The sequence below is a fragment of the Rhinolophus ferrumequinum genome, chromosome 5 (assembly GCF_004115265.2).
Source record: "Rhinolophus ferrumequinum isolate MPI-CBG mRhiFer1 chromosome 5, mRhiFer1_v1.p, whole genome shotgun sequence".
NCBI lineage: Eukaryota > Metazoa > Chordata > Mammalia > Chiroptera > Rhinolophidae > Rhinolophus > Rhinolophus ferrumequinum.
Window position 1 is genome coordinate 86045698 of NC_046288.1, and position 26013 is coordinate 86071710.

General features: G+C 58.2%; 1 protein-coding gene across 12 annotated transcripts in view; it reads right to left on the reverse strand.

Moving 5' to 3' along the window:
* The window catches only part of RGS12 (regulator of G protein signaling 12), a 125738-nt gene that overhangs the window by 2652 nt on the left and 97073 nt on the right, over positions 1-26013 (reverse strand). For 11 of the 12 annotated variants that reach the window (XM_033105987.1, XM_033105988.1, XM_033105990.1 and 8 more), the window contains 13 exons: positions 20531-20700; positions 19975-20067; positions 18876-19019; positions 17714-17893; positions 17294-17447; positions 15459-15535; positions 13604-13798; positions 12635-12708; positions 12045-12171; positions 10490-10586; positions 8992-9062; positions 8524-8677; positions 6572-7009 (listed from right to left, as the gene is read on the reverse strand). In XM_033105987.1, the coding sequence (XP_032961878.1) occupies positions 6572-7009; positions 8524-8677; positions 8992-9062; positions 10490-10586; positions 12045-12171; positions 12635-12708; positions 13604-13798; positions 15459-15535; positions 17294-17447; positions 17714-17893; positions 18876-19019; positions 19975-20067; positions 20531-20700 (1974 nt within the window). Of the gene's footprint in view, positions 1-6571; positions 7010-8523; positions 8678-8991; positions 9063-10489; positions 10587-12044; positions 12172-12634; positions 12709-13603; positions 13799-15458; positions 15536-17293; positions 17448-17713; positions 17894-18875; positions 19020-19974; positions 20068-20530; positions 20701-26013 lie in introns of those variants that run through there. The other variant, XM_033105992.1, reaches the window with a different exon arrangement.

The window sequence follows — 26013 nt, forward strand, 5'->3', positions numbered from 1 at the left end:
GCACCCGGCTTGCACATGTCCTCCCCCATCTCAACGGGGCTGGGCCCAGGTGTGTCCTCCAGGGCAGGTCTGGTGTTCATGGAACAGTGGGAAAGGCTTTCGGGAACAGCTGCCCCTCCTGAGGTCCAACGGTGCAGTTCTTTAGTCATTCAACAAACGTTCCGTTAGGGCCTGCCCATTGGGATGCATCCTGTCCCCGCTTGTCACTGGGTCCCCATGCTGCTCTGAACGCTGGCTGCAGGGCAGGAGATGGTAGGGCGCTGGGCTTCAATTTAGTGTCAGGATGAAGAGAGAGCAGGGTTTGCCCCTTGAGCCTTTGTCCCTACTTGGGCCATGTGGAGCATTACAGGGCCTGTGACACCACACAGGTTCAGGAGCCTGACCCTCTCCTATCCATCCGTGAATGGACTCCCTGGAAGACCGGCCTGCAGGGGGGACGGACCTCGACCGGGCCCCCTGACCCCAGAGCAGCTCGGTAGGCTCAGGACAGGGAGGAACGCTGTTTCTGGGGAGAGGGCAGCTGACGCACGGGGCCAAGGAAATGTGTGTCACACGGAGGTGGCCGAGGTCCAGGCTCTCCTGCCTGCCTGGCCCACAATTGCTCTTCTGAGCCCGTGACTCAGTGGTAGGGCCCCAGTCTCATGCAGAGGCGGGCATCACAGAGCCCCCCTCAGAGCCTGTCCCAGAGCTGCCTGCCCGGCCTCTCTGGCAGGGACGGTGACACAGAGGAACCCACAGGGTCCAGGGGCCACTAGTTCCAAAGGGAGCTTGGTTCTACTCTATGCATGAGTTCATTCGGATCCTGTCCCAGGTCCCTGAAATACCTGATGGGATGCTGGTCAGAACTCCCTCCTGCCCCCTAAGGCTGCCCTGCTGACCCCTTCTCTCTCCAGGGCTCCACAGCCCCTGCCCCCCAACCCCCAGGGACCAAGTCCTGCTGTTTCCGACTCTGCAGCCGGGCCCTCCCTGCCCTGAGGGGCCCTGCTGGTACCCTCACTGTGATCCAGGGTCTTCTCTCTGCCCACTGGTCAGCCCCACCCAAATCCGCCGGCTGGCTGTTGTTCGTCCCCTGGGCCACCGCTTCATTTGTCCACTAGTGTTCTCGACACTGGCTGCCACATCTGCTCTGGAAGACCCCACATCAGGAGAAGGTGGCAGCGGAGTCAGGAGCCTCCTCTTGGGGATGGCAGGGTACAGGACTGCACTGGCGGGCCAAGGTGGGGGGGCACGGGCCGATCCCTCGGCCACCTCCAGGCTCTCCCTGCAGTCCTGGCCCCAGCTGCCTGTCCCATAGTCCTTCGACCCCCAGGGGACCCTCCCTGTCCTCCTTTGTTGTGACTTGTCCCCAAGCTCTGAATCGTCGGCTAGGCTGGGTCCTGCGTGTCCTTTGAGGCCACCCTGCCACCTCCTCTGTGCAGTCTCCTGGACGGACCCTCAGAAGCTCGCATAGCACAAGGAGATATGGGCACGGCTAGGCTGGGAAATCTGGAGAGTGGGAGGGGGCCAGGGGCAGGACCCCATGGTCTGCCTTCAGACCCCAGCCCTCCAGGCCCTTCTAAGGCCTGTGTTGGCCCTGGCTGCTCCATACCGTTCTGCCCGCTTCCTCGGAGGCTGGGGGGGGTTCCCGTAGGAAAGCGCCTGACAGCCACGACCAAAGCCCTGGGTCCTGCGTGTGGCACAAGGTCCCCCTCCACTCAGACCGCAGCTGGACCATGACCATGTCCGTGACAGGGTGGGGCTGGATTAAAGTTCCTCATTCAGCAAGTGTATACCGAGCACCCTCGGAGCTGGGACAGCACATGGCGAGGGGACAGGATGTCTTCCAGGAGAATGGGGATGGGCAGTCTCCAGGTCACACCGGGGTGGTGGGTGACCCTGGGGGAGGGGCTGTAGGCAAGAGATCCAGCCTAGGTAGGCGGTAGGCGTGGGTGGTGGGGACCCAGAACCCTGTGCTGTGCTGGAGGAGGTGGGGTGGGGGCAGGTCACATGGTGGCCACTGGGGCCTGTGGCTTCTGCTCTGAGACCCAGAGGCTGGGCGGAGCACCCTCAGGGCACATGCTGGGGTTCATGGGGGTGGGGTGAGGAAGATGGGCATGCAATGGGAGACCCAGGGCCTCTGGCCCGAGCAGCTGGGAGGACGGAGCTGCCATGATGGGGTCTGGGGAGGGGGCCGGGCCGGCTTGGGATTGGGCTAGGGTAGGTGGTGCAGGAGCCCTGGGCATCCAGCTGGTCCACTCAGGCCCGTTCCTGCCAGGTCGAGGCCGGAGCATACAACATGCTCTGCTGGAAGGGGGCTCTGAAGAGGCCGTTGGCAGGGGTGGCCCTCCTGGTGACTTCTGGGCCTGAGACCCATTGCACCGATGGTCCCCGAGAAGGCCACGTGACACCCTCATCTACATCATGGTCTGTGCTGGGAGGGCTGAACTGCCTGAGCTGGAATCCGGTGTGCATGGTTGGGGGTGTCCCTTGGACTCCCCAGACAGAAGGGCAGGCCTCTGCTGGACAGAGGACGTTGGAATGGACAAGTGCAGACCTGGGGAGGGACAGGGAACAAGAGGCCGGGCCCTGGGCTGGTGACACCTGCACGTCTGCTGTGTATTGGGCAGGTGGGGACCGGAAGCTGGGGACAGGTAGCTGGGGACGGGCGGCTGGACAAAAGCTGCAGAAGCCACCCTGTGGCTATTGTCCTGGACACAGCAGGAGCAAGGCAAGGTCCCCTGGTGTCCTCAGCCCAGGATGCCACCTCATCTGGGAATGACCAGGTGTGACACACCTGAGACTGTGGCAGGAGGTCCAGGCTGGGGCGGGGAGGATGGAGGGTGGCCGACTGCTGAGCGGTGAGGTGCAGACAAGCTCCCAACACACTGGCCACAACAAAGGCATGTGGTCTGGCTACCTCTGCCAAGGTGAAGGGCATGGCCTCTGGTTAACTCTCCAGCTCCGTTTCCATGGAAACCACATTACTACGGTACAGCCATCCCCTGGCTGGCGGGCTGTGTGAGTGGACCAGGAGAGCCGTACATACTTGCTAGGAAGTGAGCTGTGGGCCCACCAAGCGCTGTCACTCTGACAATAGGATGTGGCCATGAGGACTCTAGACTGTGACAGAAGGCACGAGGCGAGGCCTCCAAGCTGGGGTGACTTCCTCCTGCCCAGCGAGTAGCAGCTTCTTGCACCTGAGCCCCTGGGGACCCTGGGCCAGGATGGCTGTGTGAGGACGACCCCCGGGGGCGGGCCATGCGGCCGGGCTGGGAGGGCAGCACGGAGCCCAGCCTGGCCTGTGGGCTCCTTGGGACTGGCCTGCAGGAGGGGCTGGGAGGGGCTCAGCCAGAACCCTGACCCAGGCCTCCAACGCCAGCACAGCCAGGCGGCAGTGAGGGGAGTCGCTGGGCTCCACCTGTGCAGGGGCAGGGCTGGGAGGGCAGGGGGCTGGTGGGGAGGGTGGAGCTGTGGAGCGCCCCTGCGGCCCATCAGCTAGCGGGAGGGGCAGTTAAGGAGGGACTTCTCCAAGACCAGGCCTGGGGAAGGGCTGCAGACGTTCAGATGCCACGTGGTCACACCTGCGCCCTGAGGTTCTCTGCTGGCTGACACTTTACTGAGTGCTCAGCCCTGGGACCAAGGCAAGGACCCAGCCTTGGGCCAACCCAGCTCCTGCGTGTGGGGGAGGCTGGGCCCGGGGCCACCAGCCACCAGTCAGCGCACTGAAGGCAGCTCCTCGGTGGGCTCTGGACCCCTCACCAAAATTGCAGTTCAACAGAGATGTTTCCCTCAGTAGGAAAAAGTGTTGTTTAAGGGGCAAGCCCGACACCCTCTGTGTCCGCTGATGTGACGCCTGCATCTGAGGCGCCTTCTCGCACCGGGAAGCAAACCCTTGAGGCAGCACTGCCCCGTGCACAGGCCCCCAGGACTGGCCACAGGAATCTGACTCGCGCTCTGCCAGGACCTGGGGACACACGGCACCGCTGCCCCACCTGGCCCTACCCAGATGGGAAAGGCCAGAGGACACCCACAAGCTCCCAGGGTTTTGTTGGAAACATAACAGGCAGCTGGGGACTTGCATCCAAACCACCACCACACACATCTTACGGCTGTGCCCGTGGAAGGAGGGCCTGGCACCCAGAAGCGCTCTGTTCCTTACGTCCTTCTGGTCACCTCTGTCCTTCTGGATACTTCTGTCCCTCTGGACAGCCCTGTCCCTCTGGATACCTCTGTCTTCCTAAGTACCTCTGCTCTGAAATCCTCTACCCTCAGCCTTGTAGGGTGTGCACAGGGCAATTCGCAGTGGGCTCTGAGTATCGCGGGTCAGGGTGGGCGAGGGGTATGGCTCTCAGAGCAAGACCATCCCTACTTGGGGGTGCACTGCTGGCAGCCCCCAAAACCGGCCACACGGCCCCGACACGGCCGTGGTGTGGGAGCCCTAGGGCCCCACTGCATCCCCACCTGGTGTTTCTCACTCTGGATGGAAGGCCCACCGTGGCCACCACACTGCTAAGAAATACTTCCTTCGCAGCACCTGGCAGAACCGGTGAGGGGAACACTGAGCGAATGCCTCCCAACCCCGAGGAATACAGCTCAGCCTTAGGCCAGCGGCGCCCTGGCCCAGGGTGTGAAAGATGCTCCCCAGGCACATGACTGAGGCTTCGTGGGCCTTCATTACAGTGTGGGGCAACCCACACAAGGCTCACGCGGACAAGTGACTGTCCACTGCAGACTGCATGTGAAAAGCCCGACTTGGGGGGCCCACTGCGCTCCCCAGTCAGTGCTGAGGCCCCTCCCAGCAGGTGGCTCGTCAGCTCCAGCGCACACACACGGTGGGTCAAAGACCCTTGCCAGCTCCACATGGCCACGTTGCTGGCTCAGGGCCAAAGGCCATCCCACCCCTCTCCTGCCCAGAGCAGCCCAGGAGCCAAGGGTTCAGGGACCCCATCTCCCTGGGGCTGGGAGGGGCCGCTGTGGCAGCCCGGCCACCTCACTGACCTCTGCCTGGCGACGGCAGACGGGACACATGCCTACTGAGACCACCGGTGTCCTCAGGGAGAGGAGGCCCTGTGACTGGGCCGCGACTCCATCTCTGACCCTGCCTCGCGGTCTCTGGGGTGGGTCCCCCTCATGACACTTGTCCTTGCGGCATCACATAACCGAGTGTGTGGGTACATGTAAGGTGCTCGAGAACAGCTGCTGAGTGAACGGTATATTTAAAAAGGCCGTATATTAAGGCAAACCCACTGGGTCCCTGAAAGTGTGTAGTATGTTCCCTGGATTAAAAGGCACCTATATAGTTCTCTAAAGTGGAAAACAAATTTTCAAATGAGAAAGAGTTTTCAAGCAGTCCATCATGAGATCTAGATTTTATTCCTCTTGGAAGAACGCAGACTCAGACGCGGCTGAAACCACACATAGGTGTCCACAGAGCAGAGCAGAGGGCAGCTGGGCCGTAGTGCAGACGCCGGGCTCCTTCCACTCTGTGGGCTGCGCTGTCACAGCGGGAAGGTGCCGGCCGTCCCACTCCCACACAGCACGTGTCCTCCACAGCCGGCTGTGGACAGTACAGAGCAGGGACGAGTGCCCCTGCTTCCCCGTCCAGGTGTGGGGCACAGACTGCCGTCAGATCCTGGACGGGGCTGAGCAGAGCGGGGCGTCCTGTCATCCCAACAGCAGATCATGACCAAAAGTGTCCACGCACCACCGAGTGTACAGGAGAAAGAGCAGCCCCCAGGGGCTCTATCAAAGTATAGACTGAGAAGGCACCTGGTCCACAGAGTGGGGACAGGGACGCAGGCACCAGTGTGGTGGCACTATGGGGGGGGGAGCGGAGCCGCTCCTGGAAGCCCCTCTGGCAGGAGGCCCCAGGCCTCACTTCAACTTCTAATCTGTATCTAGGGGACAGTCCCAGCCGCCAGCACACTCTTCACTGAGTTTCATGAGCACACTGAAGTCATACTTCCATTTAGAGAAACGCCTCTGACCCACGGAAACCCCCAGCCCCTGGTCCCGGCCACACCCCCGGCCACGCAGGCCCAACACGATGTCTGCTGTAGAAAGCCTCTGGCGGCAGACGGGACAGTCCTTCCAAGTCACCCAGACTTTACTTACTTGCTCAAGACAAACGCTTTTTTCCAGCCTTGAGACCACAACACTAAAATGCCAGCTCTCGAAATCTTAAAAGTAACACACACATTTTTGGAAATTCCCAGGGCTTTGCTCGGCGGTGTCACTGGACCCAGGACAAGTCCGCTGCGGGCACCACTCAGTCCCGTGTCCCGAGCAGTGCACGACACTGGCACAGCCACCGAGCACCTCCATGACCCATCCTGACCACACACGCGACCTCAGCTGCTGCCCGACGCCCTCCGTGCAGAGAAGACAGAGGCAGCCCAGTTACTGTGATTACTGAGAGGGGACGGTCACACGGAAACGTCTTGTCACACAGACGGTCATGGGGCAGAGGGGTGACTGACCACAGTGGTTGTTTTATTGGGAGCCTGGGGGGCAGCCCTGGGTGGACGGCCCCGAGTGGGCAGTGGAGAGACAAAGAGTCAAAGGTGAGCAGGGGAACCAACACCGGAGGTACCTGGTCTCGGAGGTCCGGCCGAGTCCTGTGGGGTGGGGGGTGGCGGCAGTAAAGTGCTGTTGGGGCTGCTGATGTCCCCCTCCCCAGTGAGCGTCAGGTCGGCCACGTGCTCTCCCTCCACAGTCTGGAGGCCCCCGGCCTCCGCTTCCTGCACTTGGGGCCCGGGGGAGGTCGGGGAGCAGAATGGTGGGCTGTCGGCCGAGCTGGGGCTGGTGGCGGGGCTCTCAGGGTGGTCTCGTGGCCAGGGCGCCTCCTTGCCACTGCTGCTCACGGACGTCTTGCTGGAGCCTTTGGCCGCAGCCGGGCAGGGCAGGGCGGGTGCGGCGGCGCCAGGAGGTAACCGCAGAAACTCGGGCAGGACCAGGTCCTCCTTCCTTAATAACCCACGCTGGTCGTCGGCTCTGTTGCTCTGAGCTTTGGAAATGAGCTCAAAAAACGCTATTGGGAGAAAAGCCACATTGACCAAGTTTTAGAGCGGTGCGCACTCAGGCACGCCACAGCACAAGCACCCTCTGGACGGTTCTCATCTCGCTGCCCTACTGCTCTGGGACCACAGGCTGCGGCCCAGAGGCGTGTGTATCCTACCACCTTCACCCGCAGAGCCGCGGGAAGTCCTGGGCTTCTGGAACAATCCGACACAGCTCTCTACCTCCCTGAAAACCCTGTGTGAAGTCCAGACTTGAATAATTACAAACCCTTGACCTAACACAGCTGGGAGCTGACGGCATTTCAGTGGCACATTGTCTGGACTCTAGCCAGGGGCTGATGACGGTGGGAGGCCGGGCTCCTTTCCTCCCTTTCTGGGAGGAAGGCAGTGACCCAGCAGACACTGAGGCACTGGAGCTGGATGAACCTGCCTGGACAAGGGAAGGGGACTCCGGGGGGGCGGGGGGCGGGCATGGGAAGGAAGCCCCCAGTCGTGCAACCCCAAACCTGGGGCCTCTGGGGTCGCCCCCTCTTGGCACAGGGTGGTCCTGACAGGGCCTGAGAGCAGTGCCGAGCCCTCCATGCTCTCTCCCACCCAAGTCCCATGGCCCCTCTGGGCCCCCACCTCCCTGGCACCCTCGACAGCCTGCTGTTTGCCCCCAGCTTCTTCGCTTCTTCCAGAACCCCTTTCCTTACCCAGAAGGCTTTGCAATTGTAATTCGAGCTCACTGTTCAAAGCAGTAGGTGTCTAATCTGAGCTTCTCTAGCATTTAAATCACACTCTCAGTTTTTGAACAAGACAAGGAGCTTAAAATCTCAAATCTTAATGCTTCTCAGAAATGTGCAAACTTCAGAGTGGCAGGGCGGGGGGGGCGGTGCTTCACCTCTGCCTGAGTGGCTAACAGTGGGGGAGGCCTTTATGGTTTTAAGGGTGGACGTCATGGGAGCTGTGACAAGCTGACTAGGAAGCACCCCCAGGTTAAAATTCAGGTCACAGTCACAGCTGTTAGTTTTGATTCTGCTTTTCATGCTTCCCTTGGTTATAAGCTTTTAGCAGACAAAGAAGTTTCCATAAAAGAGACCCTCTCTCCCTCTCAATCTCCTGGGTGCCTCCTTCCTGTTTCCTGTAGGCCCCGGGGGGAGGAGGGATACAGGCCGCCACACCCCACAGGCTAACACAGAGCTCAGCGAACCCAGGCCCCCCACTGGCTGCCTCCTCTCCTGGCACCAACTGAGCCACCATCCCAGTTGGGAACAGAGAGGGAGGAGCAGGCGGAACCTGCCGGGACCACCGTGTCCCCCACCCCATGGATGCTTCCTGTCCCCTAGGGGCCCGGCTCTCAGTCTGAAAATGGGGGTTTTAGTAAAGTTACACTAACAGCCACAGACTGACAGGGCAACACATTCTCAATGTGACAGGGATCAGTCACCCCGCTGCCAATAACTCAAAGAAAGTTCTAATGATTGTACTGAAAAACTGACATTGCATTCACTAACAAACGTGCAAGTTTAAAAAGTACACATACCCTCTGCTTCGTCCAAATTAATTTTCTGATTTTTTTTTTTCCCAATCTTTGCAATAGATTCTTCTCTCTTTGAAAGCCGGGGATCCCTAGCATTTTTTCCATTTTCTCCTTTTATTTTAATAGAATTAGACTTGCCTAGTGTTCTCTCCTCTCCCTGCATTAGAAGGAAAGTCAAAGTTCTACTCACATTTCAGACACATGACAGCACACAATTCATCAGTTACAGACAGAAAGGGTCTCTGAGGCACAGACTGCTTGACAGGTGCCTATACACGCAGGAAGCAGTCACCACGACAAAGATCAGAAAGCAGAGCACGTAAGACACAAGTGCCCACCACGGGGGAAGCAAGCTGGCATGTCACAGGTCAGAGGAGCAGGCCCCAGGAGGGGACGTGAGAGGACACCGGGCTGGGGACAGCGGGCAGGCCTGGAGGAGCGAGACGCCGTGCGGGCCAGGTGGGGCATTACCGTCGCCGAGAGACTTCTGGAGCTGGAACTCACAGCCATGCTCTGTCTACCCGGCGTGGCTTTCAGTTTATCTGTGGACACAGAACACATGAGACAGCTTTGTAGTCACGGCGAATCGCAAATCCATCCGAACACTTAAACACCATCACGCTTACACTGCCTGAGAGCAGGGCTGTGCAGAAGACAAAGCGTAGCTGCTCTTACCTAACCTAGGCACAGACAGGCCCAACGCCCAGTCAGGACAAAGGGACAGGACCAGCCTCTTTCGCCTGATCGCTGGCAGCACCCCAGGTGGGGTGGGGGGGACAGCACAGTGACTTCACTACACGGGACTCTGTGGTGGCACTGCGACGGGCAAAGCTCATTTCATGGATGACTGGGCATGAACATTCTTTAGAAAGTCATCACATATTTTGAAGGATGGCCATGGCCCCACGTCCAGGCTGCCGTCTGGCCCCTGTGGGCACTCAGGGCCCTAGCCCACTTCTGTGGCCCAATTCGGCTGGAGGAAGCGCACCTGCCTACAGCTGCTGCAGACACTCTGCCGGCAGCCTCCCGGGAGAGCCACCATGTCAGACCCGGAGGGAGGTGCAGCGACCCCACAAACTGCTGGGGGCTTGGCGCACCTTGCCCGGTACCAGGGAACGTGGCTTTCTCCACGTTCGGATGGCCCGGGGAGGTCCCTCCTCTCACAAAGGGGAGAGGGGCAGGCCCTGGAGCCCCAAGGGCGGCAGGTCACCCGGGGACAGAGACATCTCAGAGCTGAGCCAGCCCTCACAAATCATTTGTTACACAGCCCTCGCTGGGCCCAAGCCCCAAAGTTGCCTCAGGCAGCTCCTTGCAAAGCCACCTCCTCACCCAGGTAATCGGATAGTTCCAGAAAGCTCTCTCCAGGGGCCGTGCTCCCTACTGCCCTCCGCCCGGAAGGAACTGAGGAGAAGCACAGGTCCCAAGGCATGGGGGGTCTGACTGAGCCCTTCTGAGGCCAGGCACGTACCCGGGAGGATGTGGCCGAGACAGGATGTGGGGAGGGCTCTGTAAACCACCTGGTTCCGGCACAAAGGGACAGTGGGACCTCAGACACCACCCAGTCTGCGAGGAGGGCAACGATGCCCCCAGGGAAGCCGAGCCCCTTGGGCAGAAGGACCCAAAGCCTCCTGGGAACAGAGTTCTCTGTAGTTAAAGCCCTCAATACTGGGCGGTTGGAACCTTGGAGCAACTGGGGGGCTGGGCAGGGCCTGTCGCCTGAGAACACAGGCTCAGGAAGGACCCGCTCGTCCGGAGGCACACGGCTTCCAGAGTGAGGCCCTCGTGCTCCTGCCCAGTCAGGGGCCGGACTAGTCCAGGCCCCTCAGACGCCCATGGGGGCTGAGCACTGCCAGGGCAGGGGTCACCAGGCCCTGTGAGACCCTTGACCCAGCTGAGACCATATGTGCTGGGCAGCAGGGCAGGGGGCTTTCAGGAGGCAGGGAAGGGGACATAGCAGGGCCTCACCCACCTTTTCCTCTGGAGGGATCCTTCTCCTCCAATATGACCCGCTGTCCATCCAGACTCGAGATGGGGGCACCGAGGTCTAGGGGCTCTTTCTCTCCACTCTAGACACAAGATGGTGTGCTGAGTAACTCACCTGGACAAGAACTTTCTGGAACAGCTCATGTGGGCCAGCTGCTGACAGCAAGACCATCCCAGGCTTGATGGGTCACATGCCAGGTAGCAGGGCTGCCTCAGAGGGGCCCAGTGCCAAGGAACTGCTCCCTGAAGGAGGCCGTGGCCCCAGAGCTCCACGCAGTGAGGAAACAGCCAATGGCTAACGGGGTCCTGCCTTGCTCACCACGTGCCTGGCTTAGGTGGACGCACGTATTCAGTGAAAAGGGTCAGCTGGTTTGTCCATGGAAAAGCCACATGTGTCACACCCGTTCCCCAAGAATTCTTCACGATGGGCACCCCACAGCACCCAGGAACCACAGTCCAGCAGGGGCACGGTCTGGCCACCGGCCAGCCTAAGTCCTACCACAGCCCCACAAGCACACTACCACGGGAACCTCATTTTAGATAGGGAAACTGAGGCACAGAGGGATTAAGCGATGGCTTAGGATCTCAACAGAGTAGGAGCAGGGAGGCCCATGTCCCTCTCCGTCCAGCATGTCTGGACTGTAGAACAGCGGTGCCCCTGCTGAGCCGGGAGAGGGGGATGTCAGGTTACTCCCAGGTGTCTGTACACTAACACGGTCCTCTCCTTCACCTCAAAGATCCTGAACAAGTGTAGGGCCTGTTTCACAGAAAATTAAAATGCTAAAAATATTTGAAGTCATATCTCCGATAGTTTACTTATTCTAAAGAAAGGTGAACACAAGGCAAACTCTGTATCATAAATCACCGTATTTCAGAGCACACGCACAGAGCGTGCAGACCTGGCAGTGATCCCAGCCATAAACGAGGTCTCGAGGGACCAGGCTTGTTGACCCAGGGCATCTCCCACACTTGCCCTCTGGTTCAGGGACAGCAGACTCTGCTCCCATCCGGAGACTGCTTTCCTTCTCTCCCAGTGTTTTCTTCCTTAACCCACTCACATGGTAACCCAACAGCCCTGCTTGGAAATGCCAGAGAGATTTTTCAATCTACCAAGTGTAGGTGGAACAGGCCATTTAATGAGAGGGCGCACCTGAGGCCACCAGCAAATGCCTGGCTCCCAGCTCAGGCTGTGGAGGCACTGCTCTGAGCTCAGACGTGCAAATCGGGGGCGCATTTCCGGGTGGTAGTTGTCTGTTTCTCATTTTGGTTTCTCTGGACCGAAACCACATCTCAAATATCAAGCCCAATCCCTTTGGGAATGACCAAGGTACGAACAACAACCGTTTGCGCTCAGTAGTATGTATGAGAAGTGAGGGAGCAGAGGCGACACAGTTCCCCCACCCAGGGCTGGCATGGGGGGAAGCTGAGGACAGTGACACAGCGGCGCCTTGTAGAGAATTAGAAGCCAACTGCCCAGCCAACAGGCACTGAGCTTCTCCCAGGGAACAGCGGTGGGGGGCGGGGGCGGGGCGGTCACTCACCAGCCTGGCCACCAGCTCACTCAGGTGCAGGCCGTATTTGGCCACCACGGGCCGCAGGACCTCCGTGACGGGCTTGCTGGGCTTGGCCTTGAGTCCCACTGACCGGTTAATTGGAACCAGATCCAGCCTGGTTGGAGAGAGAGAAACACACTACTGACATGTCCGCCTCACTGAGATACTCCACATCACGGGCAGACAAGGTGACACCCCGTGCACCGTTAGCCCTCGGGGGCGCCTGACTCAGGCCCAGGTTCTGACTCTGGAAGGAAGCCTGCGGGGGCTTCTCAGTTTCCTGTGGGGCTGAACATGGGCTGACACACTCGGCAAAGAGCGGTCCCTTCCCCACGGGGTGGCCAGCTCTGCCATCCAATCTGCCCACCCCTGGGTGTGGCCCTACTGTGTGCGTGGGACAGGAAGACCCCTTGGGCTCCAGGTGGCTGTGTGCGGCCACCTCCCCCCTTTCAGACACGCGATGGGGGTCGGCATTCCCTTCCCAGCAACCACTGGGACGCAGAGGCCACCAGGACAGTCCTTCCAATAGCTGTGTGCCTCGGGGACCCTCGTGGTCATGGCAGTGGCACTTTTCTTACCGAAACAAAGTTCGCTTTTCTAGGCGCAGGTCCCTGGAGGCCAAGATGCTGCTGTCCTGATGCAGCACCAGCGGCTTCAGGGCACATGCAGGGGACAGAGAGATGGCATCAGACATCAGCCAGGGGGCAGGAAGTGCCCTGTAGCGCTGTCAGCACACAGTGGGACACACAGCTGCACAGAGCTACAGAGCCGCAGGAGAGAAGGCAGCTCCCATGCTCCCCGCGGCAGCACACGGAGGGTCCCAGAGCTGGACCCGGCCTCACAACGGCGCCAGCAAGCTGCCTGGACAAGGAGCTCAGCACAGGGTCAGCCGTGAGCAAGCGAGTGCCTACCACCACCACGAGGCCAGGCAAGGAGATGAGTGGGTCCCCCTCACTGGTCCCCCAACGGGGCAGGCCCCCCCTCACTGGTCCCCCGACGGGGCAGGCCCCCCCTCACTGGTCCCCCGACGGGGCAGGCCCCCCCTCACTGGTCCCCCGACGGGGCAGGCCCCCCCCTCACTGGTCCCCCCACGGGACAGGCCCCCCTCACTGGTCCCCCCACGGGACAGGCCCCCCCTCACTGGTCCCCCCACGGGGCAGGCCCCCCCTCACTGGTCCCCCCACGGGACAGGCCCCCCCTCACTGGTCCCCCCACGGGGCAGGCCCCACCTCACTGGTCCCCCGACGGGGCAGGCCCCCCCTCACTGGTCCCCCGACGGGGCAGGCCCCACCTCACTGGTCCCCCCACGGGGCAGGCCCCCCCTCACTGGTCCCCCCACGGGGCAGGCCCCCCCCTCACTGTTCCCCCCACGGGGCAGGCCCCCCCTCACTGGTCCCCCCACGGGACAGGCCCCCCCTCACTGGTCCCCCCACGGGGCAGGCCCCCCCTCACTGGTCCCCCCACGGGGCAGGCCCCCCCTCCCCGGGCTGGTGCGCCCATAGGTGGGTCCCCCCAGGGAAGGGCGCTGAGGGTCTCGGCGCCTGTACCTTGTCCCCGCCCACCAGGAAGAGGTCCACAGCAGCCCCGTTGATGCCGCGCCGCTCGCAGAGCCCGCACAACACGTCCTTGATGGACACCCCCGCCTTGACGAGCACCACGCAGGATGTCCCGTCGGGGAGCTGGATGCAGCAGTGTTTGGCAGCCTTGTCCCTCTCGGGCGCCAAGGTCCTGCAGGCCTCAGACTGGGGAGCAGGACACAGGGTTTCGGGGAGTGTGCAGGACGCCCCGAGAAGGGCTATGGCTGGCTCACATGCGCTCACGGAGGTCGATACACAACCGTGTGACAGATGTACACAGTGTCCACTGTGCAGCGAAGCCACTGAGGGGTTGGGGCTTCTGTGCTGACACAGGGGGACAGCCATGCTGTTTCTGGTCACTCGGGCACGGAATTCACAGTCTCACCCTCCACTTACGAGGGCCAGCCTGGGCCAGCTCTCCTACTCAGAGCAGGACGGGCCCTTCACACCGCTCTTGTCGGGTCTCGTCTGGACCTGACCCGGAAGCAGACAGCGCACTGAGCCTGAGAGGCCTTCTCCCACCTCAGTCTACGGGGCTGGGACCATGAGGCAGGCTGGATGACACACTGAGGGGCCGAGGCCCGATGCAGTCTGGGAGCACCTCTGCTGCTTCTAGCTCTCTTTGCGGCTCCCCTGCCCGGCCTCGCAGGCCCCTCCTGACGGAGAGCCAATCAGCCCGAGGGAGGAGGCTGGGGGGGCGTCTGGGCGGTGGGAAGGCGCTGTGAGGGCCACAGTGAGAGCGGGTGCTGGCAGAGGGCCCGCCCTGCCTGAGTGAGGGCCAGGCCCCAGCTGTTTCTGCCCAGAGAATGCTAACTACAGTCTGCCCGGACGAGGACGAGGCCCAAGTTCACGTGCCCACCCCTCCCAGGCCCTCAGCAGTGCCGAGCCTGCAGGATGGGGGTGGGCAGCGGTTCTGGTATGCTGGGTCTTTCCAGAACACCAGTGTCTGTGGCATCACTCACACACTTTAGAGCTCAGGAAATCACTAGTTGGCACGTCACTCCAGCACCAGGACCCATGCTCAGAGGTGGGATGTGGACCGAGCGGCCAGCCTTTGGGGCTGTCCCTGAGTCATGAACTCATTTCCTCACTAGGAACCGCTCCCTGCACACACTCTTCTAGTGCCCTGCTGCCTTAGCTGTCACCTCACTGTCACAATTTCCTCCACAGAGTCTGAAAATCTTTCACCCAAACATGATTTCAGAAAACTAGTTTGTAGGTGCTACCCGGATTGCAAAATGGTCCCAACTATCCCCTTCCCACAGACGCTAGTGCGCTGTAAGCCCCTAAGTTCTGGGCGGCTTTCAGGAGCCACAGCTAACGGATAGCTGGGGAGCCCTCATAGCGCTAACCGTCGTGTGGCACAGCAGAAGGAACACTATGCCCACTAACTGCTGCCTGACAATTTCTAGTGACTCGGATGCCGGCAGCACCTACCCCACGCCTCCCACCTGCCCTTACCTACCTGGGGCAGAACAAGCAACCAAACACCAGGGTATCAGGGTGTGAGGGGCCCCTCCCAGCAGCCCCCACAAACACGGGAATGTCTGAGTTAATGGGATGTTAAAACAGTGACACAAAGCTTTTGTTTGTTAGTAATGGGAGTTCGAAAAAAATGTAACTGAATGAAAACAGAAAGATTTCAAAATCAATCCAGAAATATTTTTAGTGCCCAAGGAGCACCACCCCCACCTAGCAAACGGCTCCTCGCCCCGTTCAGAAGCCCCGCCCCCCGTCCCCAGAGCATCAGGGTTTGTGCATGTGAGCGCTTGGTGACTAGACCCTCAGACAGGCTCCACAAGTCCACGTGGCCTCTGGGACTTACCAGGTCCAGGCTCCCCGCGGAGGACACGGAGCCCTGAGACTCCCTGCGGCCCAGGCCTCCATTGGCGTGAGGGGCGTCTTGATGGGGAAACACAGCGACTCAGAAAATCAAACCGCACCAGCTTCACTTAATACAGAAACCCCACTTACTTGCTCACATCTCCCAACCCCACCCCTTGAGGCTGAATGAAGGACAGAAGGCAGCAGGGAAAAGCCCTTTGGAGGCACTGCCCCACCTCCCCGGGCCACGCTGCAGAGATGCTGCCCCCTGCGCTGTGCTCGGCCAGCGCCCAGGAGCCCACTGGCTCAGAGCAGGTCAAAGCGCAGGCTGGTCCTTCCCTTCGCTTATCTGGGATTTTTATCTCAACGTGGGGTTTCTGGGCCTAAACAGAAACTGTCCCGTCACGGTCACTGCATCTTTACCAGTGGTTCTGTCACGTCTTCCTGTGAAGTCCTAAAGTGAGCCAACAATCACCACCTGTGGTCGCTAATTGAACTAACTGTGATCTCAGGCTAACGTGAAAATCGTGAAAGCACTGATCTAGAAAGGCCCTTCCGAACATGGGGCCTGCTTCCCAGTCATGACGCTGTGCCAGGGTGGGGACTGCAGCCGGGTGTGTGTACACAGGGCCCCACATCCCTCTGACCCACCTCCCCAAAGCAACGGGTTCCTAGACGACCAAGTCCGAATTCCTGGGCAGTGCCCTGGAACCAGGATTAAAGCTCTCTAAAGATGTGCCAGGCACGGGGACCCCAGCCTCTCTGGTCCTGCTCGGGGGGGACAGACGGTCTGAGGCGAGCATTACCTGTCTCCCTGGCACTTGGGGGTCTGTGGCCCCGTCTGGCTACACAGCTTTCGTCCCCCTGGAGGTCTCACTAACTGAACTCTACAACTGTCTGCCTGTCCTCATGGAAGAACTCCTGCATCCGTCACCCGCAACGTGGCCGGGGCGGGGGTTGCAGACCTCAGGCCCACACCCCCTGAGCCGCCTTCTGCAAGAAGGCACGTAAGACCTGTGCAGGCTGCTCTGAGGAGATGAAACACACACCGCAGAAACCGCTCGGCGCAGCCAGGCCGCATCCCGGTCAGGAGCTGCACCTGGCCCTCCCTCGGGGCCACCTGCCTGTCCTGTCTCCATAGGGGTCACTGGCTGATGAAACTCGGGGACCACAGGCCTGGGCCTTTCAGGTAATTTCCTGGAAAGCAATCCCTTTCTTAAAGAGCTCTACAGAAGAAAACCCTTGCAAACCCTTCCCTCCAGTGCTTTTCAGAGCCTGGTGCGAACTGCTCCGCCCTTCGGCCTCACTGAGGCCCTGTGTCTCTCACATTGGTGTCTCAGGTCCACACAAGAAGGAAACCAAGGGGAAAATACCTAGGACGGTGACCTTTAAGATTTATAACAATAAAAAATTACAATTGTGAGAATGCTTGTAGCCAAACTATGGTACTGCATTTAAGCAAAGTCACAAAGGCTGGTGCACCCCTACACATACCTAGAAGAAAGCTAGGCAGAAAAACAAGAGGCTGTCGTCCTAGGTGGACAGACAACACGCATTTGGATTTTCTTCTTTTTACTGGGTTGCATTTTCCACATTTTCTCCCAGAGCACTTTTTGCCGCTCAAGCAAGAACAGTGCAGGAAAGCAGCAGCCAGGGGGCAGCCAGGGCGGTGGGAGTGCAGCCCCATGTTTTTCAGAAGACCTTAAGACCCCCCCTGGGCTCCAGTGGGCCTGCCCCCAAAGGCCACATCTACAAGCAGCCCCGCCCCCATTGGTCCCGCCCCCAGGACAGCGCCCTCATCAGGCTACCGTCAGACCCCACCTGCACACCACAAACCGTTTGCATGGTCACCGTGGTCCTTCTTCTTCTGTGACCGCCCGGTGCTCCGGGTCCTGGACCAAGAGAAAAAGGCTCCTTTTCGTTTCTTCTCGCTGTCCTCGTCCCCCAATTCTTCATTCAGGGATCTTCCGGACTTTGATTTTCCACTCAACTGTCATCCAATGGAAAACATCGTTAAAATCATGGACAGTTACTTTAAAATGACAGGAAATGCAAAAGGAAGCTGAAGATGAGCTGTAAAGTGCTCCTTGGATCCTTCAAGGCTGGACCCCACGCCCACCCCACAGGAAGACACGTTCTGGAAGGTCTGCGTCCCCAGGGTCTTGCGCTCACTGTGGGTGACGGGACACTGACACGGGCTGGTGTCCTGCCTACAGAACAGCCTGCTCTGAGGCGACGCCGACGGGGACGAGGCACCTTTTTTGGTGTGGACACGTTGGAGTGGTCCGAGCTGACACTGTGCTTGGAGGCCGGGCTGCTGGGCACCTGCTGTGGGTCGGGCAGGGGGCGGCCCTCCACCTCCGCCAGGATGCACTCCTGGTACAGCTGGGACTTCAGGAAGCGCGTGTAGCTGTCAAACTTCATAAGATTGAAAATCTGTGGAGTAAATGCAACGTGCTTTAGTTACACAAGTACCTACAGACTCAGCCATGAAGGTTCAAGGTCGCAGCGGGGACCTACAGATACCCGCCAGACCTTTTCTGAAAGGACGTCATTCAGCCCATTTCTCCACCCACCCGCCCCAGAGTTATTTTCCAGAGTTCGTTTAAACCTGACTACTCTTTCTTATAAGACGGCAGCCTTTCATTTATCACACTTAATATCAGCGAATCCCGACAACTTCCACAAAGCCAGCACCACCAGGAGACCCACGGTAGCCAATGTGCAATCTCGGAGGAGATTTACTTCGTTAAAAATGAACCCCAAACGGCCGGTTGGCTCATAACACCAATGCCACCGGTTCGATTCCCCCATTGGCTAGTGAGCTGCGCCCTCCACAACTAGATTGAAAACAACGACTTGACTTAGAGCTGATGGGTCCTGGAAAAACACAGTGTTTCCCAATATTCCCCAATAAAAAATAAATAAATAAATAAAAAGATGAACCCCAAACCACTGGAATCTGAAGGAAGGGAGACGGTGTTGAGAATGCCTCCCTCCCTTTGTTTTGCACATCGTTTGTATGACTTAGCAACAGAAGTCCTCTCAGGTAAGGCCGGTGGGACGGGCTGTAAATAACATTAGGTCCCAGGCATCTTCTCATCACAGGATGTCCTGACATGTATCCCCCCATGAACCTGTGGTTTCACACGAATGCATGAGTCAAAGTGTCACGGGACACGTCATTTCTGGGGACCATGCAGTTGGGGGGGGGTCCTCGCACCTCAGGGCCCCACTGAAATGCGCAGACTCCACCGGCCGTGCTGACATTGAAGCCCAGTGGGCAAGGGGTCCCTTAGCACACCGAGCCAACTGCTGCCTGCCCCCTCCCGGCTGGCACTTGCGAGCTCACGGACCCGAGCCCTCTGCCCCGTGCCTGGACAAGGAGTCCCTGCGGGAACCTGGGGCATGGTGTCACCTGCAGCTGCTGCTCCTTAAACATGTCGGGGTGAGGTGCGCTGAGAATGTCGTCCGCCAGCTGGGCCTGGCTGTCGATGTTGACTGGGGTGGTGGCTTTGCTGCACAGGAACTTGCTGAAGATCTCGCGGGCCCTGTAGGAAAGCTGACAGGACAGGGCCATGAGCGGGACATGCAGACCACGGGCTCCCCGCACGGGGGGTTTGCTTGTCATTGCTCTAAGCCAAATCCCAGATGCGGCCCAAGGCTCTGGAGAGGCATTTGCTCGGGGCCCAGTAAATACCGGGGGTGCCAAAAAATGGGTACAAGTGGACACTTTGGTCAACATTGCTCAAGCAGTAGTTCGCCATCATCAGAAGTGTCTGGATGCCGATGGTAACCACTTTGAGCACCTCTTGTAATTGAAGAAGTCAAATGTGACTTGTATCTTCTGTTATTGGGATATACTGAGTATTAAAATTTTAACACAGTTTTCCTTTCTTAAAATGTGTATAGAGTTTTTTCGCACACTGCTTGAGTGACTAAATGCAAGTAGAAGCCAGCGTGAAACTTTGCACTGAGTCGGCTCCTCTCAAGTTTTTCCAGTGGGCTATCATGTGTCCCAAGGACTTGGGCAGCGCTGCAGCCACGGGCACCCGCGTGCAGTGTCAGCGTGCGGTGCTTCACGCAGCGTGCTCCTGGGGAGAGGGGGAACTTGTCCAAGCGGCGCTGGGTGTCACAGCAGACGGGCCTCGTGGGATGGAGGTGCCGTGGGCCTGGACCGGCAGGGACCAGCGGGGCACACCCACCCCGCACGTGAGGTGGGGCCACACAAACGGCCTCCCTGATGCTCTTCCTAGGACCGCCCGTAACCCCCTTTCCACACCCTGAATGGCAGCACATCTGCTGATGAAAGTTCAATGGCTAAAGGCATTTATGCAAACTACGTTTAGGCAAAACTAAATACCGTGTCTATGAAGAAACTTATTCTGAAAGGACGTGTGTTGTAAATGATGTGAAAATATTTCATACGGACTTTTCCGACTACACTAGCTGCTTGCTGCCCGCAGTGAAATCCCCCTGCCCTTAAGCTCCTGACTTCCTGGTGGGACCAGACGTACCTCTTTTTTGTCGTGTGCAGGAACATGATTAAAATATTCACAAGCCTGCCAGAATAAAATGTTTTCTTCACTGAATTCCTTCCGGAGAAAATCCTAAGAAAAACACTGTCCGTCAGTCTTCACACAGTGGTCAGGAGAAGGTAAGTCGGCAGCTCCCGGGGGTCCCTCCCTGCCCCTGCCCCGGAGCTCTGTTTCCTTATTCCCACTTGTTCCCCAGTTTCCCTTTTGCAGAAACCGGGTGATAAGCATGTGTCCGTAGTTCACCCAGGGCCGGGCACACGACTCTGTAAAGCCGCCCACTGATCAGACTGCTTTGGCATCTGCAACTGGTCCCCTAGGAGCTAAGCACCCCCAACCGTGGGACGTGCCCCCGCATCCCTGGCGTCCAGGCAGTGAGGAGAAGCTCGGGTGCTCTTTCCTGTGACAGCCAAGGCCAGGCTGAGCCGGCTCCTTGCACTGCCTTGGCCCTGAGTGTCAGGCTGCACGGTGACCCCCAGCCGCCATGGTCCCAGGGTCCTGCTGGAGGGGCCCCCGTCCCACGCCCAGCCCCACTCACAGAGAAGTACCGGACACCGAGCGGGTCCTGTAGGAGACGCTCGAAGGACACGGCCCAGCTGGCGACCCTCCTGTCACGCAGGCGCCGGCAGCTCTGCACGCTGGGGAGGCTGGCATTGCTGCTCAGGCTGTGGTTGCTCACACAGTCCTTCCGGTCGGCGCCGCTCAGCTCTGTGGGGACCAGCACACACCTCACCTGCACGCCTGCCCGGGGGCTCGGCCAGCCTTTCCTGAGGCCACGGGGGTCTCACAAGGCTCTTCTCGAGCACATGCAACGAGCGCCAACCGCGTCCCCAGTGCTGTTCTGGGTGCAGGGAGAGCCTGGGACAGGACTAAACCAACCGCACGCACACACTCTGCAGGAAGAACGGTGTCTATAACCACGCACGACAGGGCTGCTTATCCCCAAGCCGGGACGCAACAGGGAGCTTCGAGGGGTCCACGTGTGAGGCTCGGCGGGGCGGGAGTCCGGGCGAGCAGAGTGAAGGGGCAGGGCTGTGGACACTCAGCGCGGCTGGTCTCAGTGTGAAAGGTCCACTCCTAATGTCCACATGTGAGTATTTCGGCACATGTGTCAGTGTGACAACTCAACCAGAGGCCACCTGGATGTAGCAAATGTCACATGTGCCCCAGCAGGTTTGCTCCTCACTTGTCTGCAGAATGGCACTGGACAGCCTTGGTTCCCACGAGCTTTAAAGTGAGCTCGCAATAATCTTCCCTCCATAAAGGGGGGAGGTGCCTGGGGAACCCCCGTCACGCTCACCACCTCATGTCCCAGGCTGGCATGGGTAGGCCTGGCCAGGGAAACCTGCGAGGAGAGAGTCTGGCCTGGCAGGACTGCCCACACATTCTGAAGTGCCACGCCCGCCCCTGGACCTTCAATGGAGACAGGACCGGAGGACCCCAAACCTGCATGGGTGTGGGGCTCGGCTTCGGCGAGTTGGCACGGCTCCGTGGAGCAAAGCTGACTAATGAAACACAGCTTCACGTGCTCCCACGTCACCCTCCTCTGTCCCACTGCCCGCTGTGCCCTGTCACCTGTGCGGAGTAAGCCATCTGGGCCGGTTGTGGTGAGGAGTCACGTGGACTAGTTAACTGGCTCCAGCTCCAGGCCAACCGTTTAAAAGACATATTACCAGTGCCGGGACCAGAGGTGGGAGACGACTAGAGAGGGCTGGAGGCCAGTGGAGCCGCGTAAGTCCCTGACTGATGGGGCAGAAGTGATGCTAAGCTTAGATTAAATGCCCTCCCCGACCTGCTGACCATGGTGCGCAGAGGCCTGCAGCCCCCATGCCCACAGCCCAAAGCGAGGGCAAGCCAGAGCCCTGAGGGTGCGGAGGCCACGTCCCAGACCCTGCTCGTCCAGGGAGACGTGGGCCTGTAGGGGCCAAGAAAGCAAAAGCAGGAATTTGATCAAGTCGTACTGGTGTGGTAACTAGAGGCCAGTTTTGGCAGGACCCACTTGGAGCTCTACAAGCATTTAGATGAGAAAAGAAGAGAAAACTAGAAGGGCAAGAGGAATCAAACGACTTAACTGCTACAGGAAAAATTCACATGAGAAGTTGTGGAAGATCAGAGGACAATTTCAATTTCTCCTTGAGCTTCAATAGGATGCACCGTGCTGCGTGTATCATGTTTGAGAGAAAACACTCGTGTAGTCTGCCTGCCACCAGTCAGCGAGGACTCAGGGGAAGGCTGACTGAGCCGTCCGGAAGACGCACAGGCGCCACAGGACGAACATTGCTGGAGCACACCAGTCAGTGACCAGCAGGACGAGGGTCCACACGGGTACTCCAGAGAACTCAGCCACTCTGCCATCACATAGATGGAACCATCTGGAAATGCCTCGCCTAAGAATCCCGACCTACAGAACCTGCCCAGGTGGAAAGCTCTCCATGTTACATGTTTGGGACTGTGGGCGAAAAGGGGTTGTACAGAAAGTGAGCTCACAGGGTGACATGATCATAAATCCCTAACTGGCTGGTCGTGGTGGGTCGTCACGCCCCAGGCCTCGAACTTCTTTACTGACAGGCTCATCGTGGCCGTGAGCTGCCCTGTCCGTTGTTTCTGTGCATCTGCGTCACCAGCCTCTGAGCTAAGCCGAACCGCCCTCAGGAGAGCACAGTCTCCTAACGGTCCTGCGCCTTGCTTTCCCACCTCCAGGCCGTCTTCCTTCTGTGCCCTCCTTAACCCCAAACGCACGAAAGAAGCTGTGAAACTGTTATTCTCCAGAGCATTTGAGATCTTGCTTCCCGGCAGATGGCATCAGTTTGGCTCAAAGAAACTCTCATAAAAACTCTGTACAAGTCTGGACGTTTCTTAAGTCCACAGGATGTAGGACACACACTCCTACGTGTACTCACGCACACAGGCACTCACGCACATGCACACCCTCTCTCGTTTTGGGGCGGGGGTCCTGGAAGAGGCCCAGCTCTAAGTTTGCTTTGTGGCCAGTAACTGGGGCATTGAGGGGTTAACACCACAGATGTGAATGCTCCCTAATGAACATGTGAATTCTCCCAATAAACTTCCTAGTAGAAGTTTTATTCGATCTTGACAAGCTGAGTGTAAAAGTTCATGTGGAAAACTAAACCTGAAATGCTGGAAAAACAAAACCAAACAGAGGGATGAGGCAGGGTCAGCCCTACCCAATGTCAGACCGTCACAGCCTCGTCCTCCAGTGGTGCAGAAACAGACATGTCACTGGACGGAACACAGACGGGCTGTGCCGTCAGTGGTCTAGGCCAGCTGGAGAGCAGTCTGAAAAATGAGCAAGTCCGATCCCTTCCAACACACACTAAAATAAATGCTACATGGACCAAAGATCTGAGTGTAAAAATGAAATTAGAGAAATATTAGAAGAAAACACAGGATAATATTTTGAAATATTTGAATGAGCAGAGCCAGGAGACACAAGTCCAGAGTGATACAAGCATAACAGACAGCAGAGATTTAAAATCTCTGTATGTGACAGCAGATTGGTGGTTGTCAAGTTGGGGGTGAGGGCAGGTGAAATGGGTGACGGGGGTCAAAAGGTGCAAGCTTCCAGTGATAAGATGAGTAAGTTCTGGGCTGTAACGAACAGCACGGTGACTGTAGTTAATACTGCGCTGTGTATTGGAAAGTTGCTGAGAGTAGATCTTAAAAGTTCTCATCACAAGAAAAACAACTGTATGGTGACAGAGGTTAACTAGACTTCCCATGGTGACCATTTTATAACATACGCAAATATCAAATCACTATGTTGTACACCTGAAACTGATATAATGTTGTGTGTCAACTATACCTCAATAAAAAAACAAACAAAATAAAATCTCTGCATGTATAAAGCACCACACGCTAAGTCAAAAGACAAAAAAGAAACTGTGGGGAAATAGATCTAACACATTACACAGACGAAGGACTAATTTCCTTTATATTTAAGACACGTACACATCAATAAGAAAAAGATCAATAGACCAAAGACAAGAGGAAGAGAGGGATGAACGGTCACTAGGTGGGGGCTTAAGAGGCGTCCCAGCCACGTGGAGACGTGCTCGGCCTCATCTGCAATGAGCTAAAGGTGAGTCGGAAGGATGAGCGGCTGTACCTTCCCAACAGGCACTCCCCCGCAGCAGGGGAGGAGCAAAGGTGCCCTCTTGCTCCCTTTCATCCTCACAAAATGAAATAAACACTCTAAGCACCAAAACCTTCTTCCTCCAGCTTTTTTGTCCTTGAGACAACAAAAGTTGAAGTGAGAACTGAGGATGAGCAGAAGTTAACTGGCCTCAGGGAAGCAGGAAAGCGTCCCGCGAAGCCACCAGCATGTGCAAAGGCCCTGCCTGGGACAGAAGGGACCTGGCTCACGGCCGAGCAGCAGGAGAGCTGGCAGGACCAGCATGGCAGGGCTGCAGGCACCCAAGCAGTGTGGAACTTGCCCTGGGGGACAGTTATCCACAGGAATGGCAAGAAGAGAGAGACTTCCGTTCTCCGCAGGCAGAGGGCAGGTCTGAGAGCTGCCCCCACGGAGGCCCAGCTGAGGGTGCTGGTGACCTGGACGGGGAGGCAAAGAAGGAGACGGGTCACAAACTGCAGACAGAGCTGCGCCCCCATCAGTGGTGCTGGAGCTTTTATTGCTCAGATGCAGGGTGTCTGTCTGGACTCCAGCCACACAACAGCGGAGTGAGGCAGAGTATCTGCCTCCCTCGCCAGCACGTGTAGGACTGTCCCCTCTGCAGAGGACACCTCCCACCTCCCCACCCCCCACGGCCTGCCCTCCTCCACGCCCCTGCTCTGCAGGCCCACCTCTCATCTCCACAGTGCCCAGTGCTTCCCCCAGCGTGGAGACGAAGGATGTGCTGTCTGCTTGTGGAACGAACGAACGAACGAACGAACGAACGAACGAACACTGGCTGAATATAAATTTTAAGTGAAAGATGACCTGTATATTAACTAAACCCATTCTTATAACACTTGGCAAATACTAGTTATTTTTAAGACTCACAAATCAATAACCGATACTTTAAAAGTCTGAGAAGGAAACTTAAAAATTACAAAACAGGAAACTACTGGCCCGCAAGGTACATTATGCTCTGTGTGTCAGATGACTTCGACATGTTTTGGGGTCCGCCCTTACTGATTCTTTGGTGCGTGTCAAGTTTGCCTTGGAGTCTGAGGGGACTGACCTCCTGCCCAGAAAGGTGCATGCCGGGCTTGCGAAGGCCCAGCTCGAGGGGCAGGGGGCAACAGAGAGTGGACGCGGGGAGGGGCTCAGGCAATGAAGGAAAGAGCCATTCTGGCTGGAAACCCCACGTCGACTGAGGGTGCAGGCTCTGGGGTCCTGCTCCCCCTGACTGCACCCCCCTCCCCACAGTCTCCCTTTCTTTCCTTCCAGAAAGGCACCCCCACTCTGTTCTGTTTCTGGTGGAAACAACCCGAATGCCATGCCGGCTCCCTGGGCCACAAAGCCAGCACCAGGAGAGCTTAGAGAGGGACAGCAGGACGCGGCGGGGCGGGGCCAGTGGCTGCCGACTTCCCTCAGCGACAGGTAAGTCTCTAGGAACACGCGCCTTCTTCAAAGGGGGGACAGTTAGAGACAGCTGGCTGCTCAGAGGTGTCATACAGAGTTCCTTCCGTCATGGGACCCCCTAGGGAACTCTGGACAGCACACTCTTGCAGAACGTGGAGAGTCATGTGGTGGGTGCAGAGGCCCCCGCAGAGAGGTTAAGGTAGAGCTGCTCCCGTGGATTACAAAACCTTAGCACCTTCCCTGTGTCCTCGACACCCACGGACAGTCCCTGGTCTTGGATATCCATTTTTAAATTCTGCATCTCATAATTCACACCGCCTCTGAGCTCGCTCTGGAATTGTTCTCGACACATGGAAAATGGTGCACACATGAAGCACTGACCTTGAACGCTGAACGAAATTCTTTCAAACACCAAGATCCCCACCCAACTCCAAGGTCAGGAGAGCGTCGTCCCGTCCGCCTAAACCGCTGCCTGA